At 41.0% G+C, this 8965-nt stretch overlaps 1 protein-coding gene across 2 annotated transcripts; it reads right to left on the bottom strand.

The window, feature by feature from the left end:
- Window positions 1–1117: 1117 nt before the first annotated feature.
- LOC133242161 (allergen Bos d 2-like) lies at window positions 1118–6566 on the bottom strand. Of its 2 annotated transcripts, none has more exons than XM_061408225.1 (7): window positions 6463–6566; window positions 5832–5971; window positions 5577–5644; window positions 4309–4416; window positions 2895–2996; window positions 2688–2724; window positions 1118–1405 (listed from the first exon to the last, which is right to left on the bottom strand). In XM_061408225.1, the coding sequence occupies exons 1-6, from the start codon at window positions 6541–6543 to the stop codon at window positions 2708–2710; spliced, it is 516 nt and encodes a 171-aa protein (XP_061264209.1). In that variant the 5' UTR covers window positions 6544–6566; the 3' UTR covers window positions 1118–1405; window positions 2688–2707. The 2 variants fall into 2 exon arrangements, with proteins under 2 accessions (XP_061264209.1, XP_061264210.1); XM_061408226.1 differs by having other exon boundaries at window positions 1119–1301.
- Window positions 6567–8965: the final 2399 nt, after the last annotated feature.

Raw genomic sequence — 8965 nt, forward strand, 5'->3', positions numbered from 1 at the left:
ACAGCAGGTGAATGCTGCTTTACCCATAGTTGAGTGAATCTCAGCTGCTACTTAGGACAGCTTCCATTCTACTCGAAGTTGTCTGATTGACCAACCCCATCTCTCTCATGACTTCTGGTGGGCACCTTATACAACCCTATAAAACTACCACCCAAGAAAAGATGATCAACATCACTCATTATCAGAGAAATGCAAATCAAAACCACTATGAGGTACCATTTCACGCCAGTCAGAATGGCTGCAATCCAAAAGTCTACAAGCAATAAATGCTAGAGAGGGTGTGGAGAAAAGAGAACCCTCTTACACTGTTGGTGGGAATGCAAACTAGTACAGCCACTATGGAGAACAGTGTGGAGATTCCTTAAAAAACTGGAAATAGAACTGCCTTATGATCCAGCAATCCCACTGCTGGGCATACACACTGAGGAAACCAGAAGGGAAAGAGACACGTGTACCCCAGTGTTCATCGCAGCACTGTTTATAATAGCCAGGACATGGAAGCAACCTAGATGTCCATCAGCAGATGAATGGATAAGAAAGCTGTGGGACATATACACAATGGAGTATTACTCAGCCATTAAAAAGAATACTTTTGAATCAGTTCTAATGAGGTGGATGAAACTGGAGCCTATTATACAGAGTGAAGTAAGCCAGAGAGAAAAACAATACAGTATACTAACGCATATATATGGAATTTAGAAAGATGGTAACAATAACCCTGTGTACGAGACAGCAAAAGAGACACTGATGTATAGATCAGTCTTATGGACTCTGTGGGAGAGGGAGAGGGTGGGGAGATTTGGGAGAATGGCATTGAAACATGTATAATATCATGTATGAAATGAGTCGCCAGTCCAGGTTCGATGCACGATACTGGATGCTTGGGGCTGGTGCACTGGGACGACCCAGAGGGAGGGTATGGGGAGGGAGGAGGGAGGAGGGTGGGGAACACAGGTATACCTGTGGCGGATTCATTTCAATATTTGGCAAAACTAATACAATATTGTAAAGTTTAAAAATAAAATAAAATTAAAAAAAAAACTACCACCTGTGGTTTATCTCTTCTCAACAAGATCCTTGCAGGATTCACACCATGCGTCCTAAACAGAGTTCCCCTGCTTTATTGTCACTAGATTTTCCAAACAGTTGAATTTACATGTTTAGTGCATTTGCAATTATGCACGTTTGATCACTACACATCTATGCATTAATCAATTTATTGATCAGTTTAGGAATCCAGTAACATCAGCAAGGGCAGAGGAGTTTCATAGTGAAAGCCATGTTTCCTGGATCATGACTTCCTGGGAGAGAAGAAATGAGGATTTCAAGGAAACTTTTATCTGCATATGGCTGATTGTGACATATTAGTGCTGTGATGTGACACATATTCTTTCTTTGTTCACTTCTATAAACAGAAAAAAAAATGTAAAACGTAGTTGAGCTGAATAGGATTAACATGATGTTGGTCAGAGAATGAAACAGAGAATAGAAGCACTTGGTGTTTGAAAGCACTGGAGAAATTTCCCTACGAGACGCATTTTGCAGAAGTCTGTGTGTGTGTGTGTGTGTGTGTGTGTGTGTGTGTGTGTGTGTGTGCGCGCGCCCATAGGGGGTTCCATAGACCTACCACCCGATGAAACTATTTATGAGCACTTGTGTATCAGCTGGTATGTTGAGAGTTGCTGAGTTGCATCTCCACAGCTCCCTGCTGTAGGAGATTACTGGTTAACCTGTTCCTCCTACTTGTCCTATAAATCTTATTTTTCATCATGAAGGTGTTGTGGCTGTAAGGTCATTCACTCACGTTGGTATTCACCAGGGATCATCGTATTTCACAGCTCAGGGCTTCATACAGTCTCCTCTTTGGTCCTCAAAGCATCTCACTGTGGCATCTAGACCAGTGTGATGGTTTAGATATTTAAGCTCTACCACTTACGGGATCCCCAGCCATTACCATGTGGCAAGGTAGAGAGTTTTGTGTTCCTATTCCTTTTTAAAACTAATTTTTATTGAGATGCAGTTGATGTGCAATGTTGTGTTACTTTCAAGTGTATAGCGACATGATGCTTTATGCATTTTTTGTTGTTGTTTAGGCGCCAATCCTGTCCCACACTTTTGTGTTCCTGTGGACTTTAGCCTGCCAGACTCCTCTGTCCATGGGATTTCCCAGGCAAGCATACTGGAGTGCACTGCCATTTCCAACCCCCGGAAATCTTCCCGACCCAGTGATCAAACCCAGTTTTCCTGCATTGGCAGGTGGATTCTTTATCACTGAACCACCAGGAAGCCCTCAGTTAGACATGCATGTATATACAAGTCAGGAGTGTGTATCTCTTAATCCCAAACTCCTAGTATATCCCTCTCCCCATTTTCTCTTTAGGAACCATCAAGGTTTTTTGGACTCTGAGCCTGTTTCTATTTTGTAAATAATACATATGTGCCATATTTTTTGGTTCCACATGGAAGTGATATCAAGCTTGCCTTTCTCTTTCTTACTTCCCTTAGCATGATCATCTCTAGATCTGCCCTTGTTACTGCAAATGGTATTATTTCATTACTTTACATAGTTGCGTAATATAGTCCCTTGTGTATATATATATATCCCATGATTAAAGTGGTATGCCCCAGAAAAAACTCTTTCCCTTAGAAAGAAAACTCAGTGTTGTATATGTCCTTATTCTACTCACCCAGAAGAGGCGGTCAGATCTTATTGAGGACAGTCATCTGTGAGAGAGAATGAATAAGTGGAAAAATAATCACTGGGATGCCTCTATTTCAAAGGATTCTTTCATAACCGCCTTTGTAAAAGACGACTGTGTGGATAGGAAGTTTGAATCGAGTGTCCTCGTGATGTGTGGTTTCATTTCAGATCCCTGTGTTCCTCTTGGCTTTACCTGTTTGAGTGAGATCTTCTATATGTTCTATTGGAATCCCCCTTTCTCTGTTCAGTTCCTCATACTGCTGAATGTCTTCCTGAGTGGCACCGTCTCCTATGGCTGGGTTTAATAACCAAGAGGGCAGAAGAGGTGTGCATTAGAATCCTTGGTAGCTTATACAGTGTCACCCAGCTCCTCTGTGTAGTGTTCAATTAGTCCCATCATCACCGTTGCCCTCTTCCATCACCTAAACCCTGCTCACCAGAACAGTTTCTACAGAGGTGCCTGAGTGTTCACATCAGGTCTTCAGATGTGTCCAGGGGATAGAGTCCACATAGTGAACATTTTATCACATTCCAGTTCTTACAACTATTGAGTGAACTACAGACCATTCACCTGTGAGCCTACGCATCTCCAAGTCAGATGCATGCTGAAATGGTACATTGGGGAAGGCCACTGTGGGTCCTGAGACTCAGATATCCTCCCAAGTCCAACTCCTCCTGTCCACATTGTCTGCAACCTAGAATTCCGTCTCTGGGGTTTACCTGGACCTTAATCTATTAAGATGTGTAGAGACCATCACTGACTCAATCAACATGAGTTTGAGCAAACTCTGGGAGATAGTGGAGGTCAGAGGAACTTTCTGTGCTGCAGTCCATAGAGCCACCATGAGTCAGACACGACGTGTGACTGAACAACAATGTTGAAATGAATGGGGGATACATTTTTTTGGAGTTTTCACCAGGCACACTAATCTCATCGAACATGGGACTCAGAGAAAAACTCAGGCTCTGTCATCCTCAGAAAAGAGACACAAGCCTCACCCACCCACAATTTGGATATAATATCAGAAGGGTTAAAGGGTCATGTAAAATGTACCTTCTGGTTGGCCAGTGTTCAGAAAGATAGAAATGACTGACCACGCTGCTTCTGAAGGATTCTATATGATCCAGGGTTGATTCACAGAGGTTTGGGTTCAGATTTTAGGTATTATTTTAATGATCATGGCCCAAAAAAAAAAAAATGTATTCAAGAGGAATCAGTCATGGCTGGGACCTGTGAGTCTCTGAACTCAAAGTTCCAAACTTGGTTTACTTTGGTGTCCAAACCCGGCAACTCCAATATGTGATATTTTGTCAAGAAACCCATGGAGCACCCTGGAATATTTCATTGCACCTCCTGGGTAAGTGTATATATATATATTTTTATATATTCACCCAGTAGAATCCCCAGTAGACGCATTTCTTCAGTTTTCTACCAGACAACCTTTCTTCAGCCCTGGATCATGGCGCATGAAGTCTGAATTCTCTTGTGTGAACTCATGTCTGTTGCGGTGTGCTTAATAAAATATAAGGTGTTCATGCACTTCTGAAATGAAATCATGCTAATATGAACACTGTTAATTTGCTCAGAATAAGCTTCAATAACGTACCAAGGAGTTGAGTCACTTTTGTGCTCTTCACGCCATCAAAGTTTTCACCGTAGACTGCTAATGTGTTCTCTGACACGGGAATCAGTTCGAAAAAGTTTGAACCCATATCTGCGACAGGAAAAACAAAAAAAATCAAATCTCAATGTGATTAACATCTTTACATTTAGACATGTCACATTCTTCACATCTATCATCAGCCCTTGCTCTGATAGTGAACTGCCACCGTCTCACTGGCATTTCTTGCGATCTGTGGTTAGAACCTGTTGGAACAGTTAGTGACCTTGGGAAGCTTTCTCTACACACCCCTCATCTTAAGACAGTAAAGACTTCCAGTCTTCTAGACCAAAGGATCTGTGAACAATAGCAAAGTTGCTTATCACAACTAGAGTAGGTGTTGCACCTCAATCATCTCATATGAGCTCACCAGAGCTGACTGTGAGAGTTTCAGGATTTTTTTTTTGGTACAAATTCACAAGTACAGTCATGATTACAAAGATATTCTGTGACTTTAAGGAAATCATGTGAAAATAAAAGTTAATAGATAACACAAGTTACCTTCTGGTATAGAGGTAATCAGAGAGGTATAAATGAAGGTATTGCCAAATATTAGACATATATACTCTGAAATGTTTCCTAATTAGGTCCTTTGTCCAATATCCACAGATGAAATTTAAAAAAAAAAAATGCCTTTGACCAGGATTAGAATGTTCCATTGTACACTTTCCCCATGAAAATCAAATAGGTATTTTTCATTACTTAACATTACAATATTGGTATTTGAGGTTTCTTTCTAGTATTGAAACTATAGAGATAGAGGTCTGTGTCAGTGCCCCTTTTGATTTCAAATTAGGTAAAACTTAGTGTGAAATTTTTTGCTGTCATTTTAATATCTCATACTTATCTGTGAGATTTAAATGAATCAGGTTCTACTTCTTCAACATGCTAAAAAAGAACTTTACATGTTTAAAGGATTTCTTTAGCTAAAGAAAATTTGATCTTGACAGTTAAATAAGGGGTTTCTCAGGTGGCTCAGCAATAAAGAATCCACTTGCCATTGCTGGAGTTGCAGGAGACTTGATCTCAATCCCTGGGTCAGGAAGATGCTCTGGAGGAGGAAATGACAACCCATCGTAGTGTTCTTGCCTGCACCATCCCATGGACAGAGGAGCCTGGTGAGCTAGAGTCCATGGGGTCACAAATAGTCGGACACAGCTGAGCAACTATCATGCTTGGGATGACGCACACATCGGCAGAGCTCGAATACTCACATCCTACATGATAAACATCCCCTTCTCTCTCTGCAACTACATTGAGGAATGTGCATTGGCTGGGAAACCTGAGAAACAAACAGACAAGATTTGTCATCATCTGTTCCCTAGAGCTTGAGGGTACCCTCCCATCGATAGGGTTTACACACTCATCTTCACAACCATGACTCACACCGTTCACTGCACATTGTCGACCGGACCCCATGTCAGAAGTCAGCGGTCTCATTGTTTTCAGTTTAGGCAGATTTTTCTTACTTGGCATAAAGGTTAACGGATAGTGAGGAACAGCGGTCAGTACATTCAAGCTGACGGATGTATGCCCTCAGGGGGCCTCCTTCCTCAATCTTCTGTATGTTATCTGCAGCCATGAGAATGCTGTGCCAGTCTCCTGTAATCTAAGAAGGAAGGTCTCCATAAGCATCACTCAGTCTTTTCACTGGATTCTCACCAATACCCAACCCAATCGTTGCCTCTGCATTTACCTCAGAAGAGAAGAAAATTCAATCTTATTAAACAAAGTAGGATTCTACCCCCTGCCTTGCAGAATAACATGAAATGAAATAATCATTCATATTCAAGCAGAAAGCATAGAGTTTGAGTTTCTTAAAATAGGTAAAAGAGCAACATTAAAGACCATGGCAGTTCATCAATCCCTAAAGGATAGCATGGTAGGCTTTTTTTCTTTTTTTCACATGGAGACAAATAATTTGGAAAAAAAAAATGCAAAGAGCTGAAAGATAAGAGGGTTTTATTATGCTCATAGAGATAGGTGGACCATGGCATGTCTATACAATCTGGTCATACAGATAAACAAGGCTCTGTCTCTCTCACACACACACTCACAGACCAAGAAAGACCTTCTCCCAGATCAGCTAAATTTGGGTACCTGTGAGGGGTCTAGCTCAGCTGGAGCTTCCTGGGCAGCGCAAACCAGACCAAGGAGAAGAGTCAGGAACACAGTCTTCATCTTGCAGTCCTTCTTCTATAGAAGCTGACGGTGTCTCAGGTGTTGGAGAGGTTGTGAATTCATCCCTCTTCTTATAGGATAGGTCTCTTGGCAGCATACATAATGATCAAACAGTGGTTAATCACAAGATCTTGCTTACATAGATGTCATCTTCCAATATCCTGGTTGGCAGGTGAGCTTTTTTTGGTAATCTGTGGTTTTTATAAAGAGATGAGTTTAAGGGAAGCTTCGATGTGGACAGTTTCCTTCAGATTAAATGAGAAATTAGAGAACATACGAGGTATTTCAAAGACACTGATACTTAATATTCTTTAATATCTTCAGATTCCAAAATGGGAGAAACAGTCCAAGACTCATAGCCCCAACTCATGTGTTATTTATTTAGCATTGAAAGGTCAGTTTAAGCTTATACCCTGAAACTAAAGACAGTATAATCTGGTTTAAAAGATTAATATGTGGCTTCTTTACCAGGAATTGGTTGTCAGGGCATCCCTCAGAGGAGTCTATATTTTTTTGTTTTGAAATTGAGATGTAGTTGATGTACCAAATTATGTAAGTTAGAGATGTACCGTATAGTGATTTGTAATTTTTATATACTCACTCCATTTATAGCTGTAAATGCTGTACCATATATCTTTGAACATTGTTTATTTTATGCATAGTACTTTATACCTCTTATTCCCCTCCTGTTACATTACCCCTACACCCATTCCCACACTTCTAACCACTAGTTAAATATTTGGATAGAGGCCTGGTTACTGTTCCCACTGAAAGATCCTTCTTGGTGTATATTCTAATCAGTAACCACCTAATCTGTGGTCACAGAGTATCCACCTGCGTTTTACTGCCAGAGTCTGTCTTGCTTTCGGTCTTACATACAGGTATGTGAGTTTCTCTGTGTTAGTTGTAAAACATCGAGTAATGAATGGGATGAAGGGTTTTTTTTTTTTTTTTTTTTTTTGGCATATGGATTTCTAATTTCTACAGCAACTTATCTCTATCAGTTCAGTTCAGTTCAGTCGCTCAGTCTTGTCTGACTCTTTGTGACCCCATGGACTGCAGCATGGCAGGCCTCCCTGTCCATCACCTACTCCCGGAGTTTACTCAAACTCATGTCCATAGAGTCAGTGATGCCATCCAACCATCTCATCCTCTCTTGTCCCCTTCTCCTCCTGCCTTCAATCTTTCCTAGCATCAGGGTCTTTTCCAATGAGTCAGTTCTTCCCATCAGGTGGCCAAAGTATTGGAGTTTCAGCTTCAGCCTCAGTCTTTCCAATGAATATTCAGGACTGAGTTCCTTTAGGATGCACTGGTTGGATCTCCTTACCGTCCAATGGACTCTCAAGAGTATTCTCCAACACCACAGTTTAAAAGCATCCATTCTTCAGCACTTGGTGTTCTTTATAGTCCAACTCTCACATTCATTCATGACTACTGGAAAAGCCCTAGCCTTGACTAGATGGAACTTGTTGGCAAAGTAATGTCTCTGCTTTTTAATATGCTCTCTAGGTTGGTCAACAAAATCTTTGCTTTTTAATATGCTGTCTAGGTTGGTTTCTTCCAAGGAGCAACCATCTTTTAATTTCATCACTGAGTCATCATCTGCACTAATTTTGGAGCACTCCAAAGATAAAGTATCTCACTGTTTCCATTGTTTCCCCGTCTATTTTCCATGAAGTGAAGGGACAGATTTGCCATGATCTTCGTTTTCTGGATGTCAACTTTTAAGCCAACTTTTTCTCTCTCCTCTTTCACCTTCATCAAGAGGCTTTTTAGTTCCTCTTCACTTTCTGCCATAAGGGTGGTGTCATCTTCATATCTGAGGCTATCTATATTTCTCCTGGCAATCTTTATTCCAGCTTGTGTTTCTTCCAGTCCAGCATTTTTCATGATGTAGCCTGCATATAAGTTAGATAAGCAGAGTGACAATATACAGCCTTGGCACATCCTTTCCCAATTGGAAGCCAATCTGTTGTTCCATGTCCAGTTCTAACTGTTGCTTCCTGACCTGCATAGAGATTTCTCAAGAGGCAGGTCAGGTGGTCTGGTATTCCCATCTCTCTCAGAATTTTCCTCAGTTTGTTGTGACCCATACAGCCAAAGGCTTTGGCATATTTCAAGCAGAAATAGATGTTTTTCTGGAACTCTCATGTTTTTTTGATGATCCAATGGATGTCGGCAATTTGATCTTTGGTTCCTCTGCCATTTTTAAATCCAGGCGTGAACATCTGGGATTTCACAGTTCACATACTCTTGAAGCATAGCTTGGAGAATTTTGAGCATTACTTTGCTAGTGTGTGAGATAAGTGCAATTGCACAGTAGTTTGAACATTCTTTGGCATTGCCTTTCTTTAGGATTGGAATGAAAACTGACATTTTCCAGTCCTGTGTCCACTGCTGAGTTTTCCCAATTTGCTGGCAT

This window comes from Bos javanicus, chromosome X (genome assembly GCF_032452875.1).
Source record: "Bos javanicus breed banteng chromosome X, ARS-OSU_banteng_1.0, whole genome shotgun sequence".
Lineage (NCBI taxonomy): Eukaryota > Metazoa > Chordata > Mammalia > Artiodactyla > Bovidae > Bos > Bos javanicus.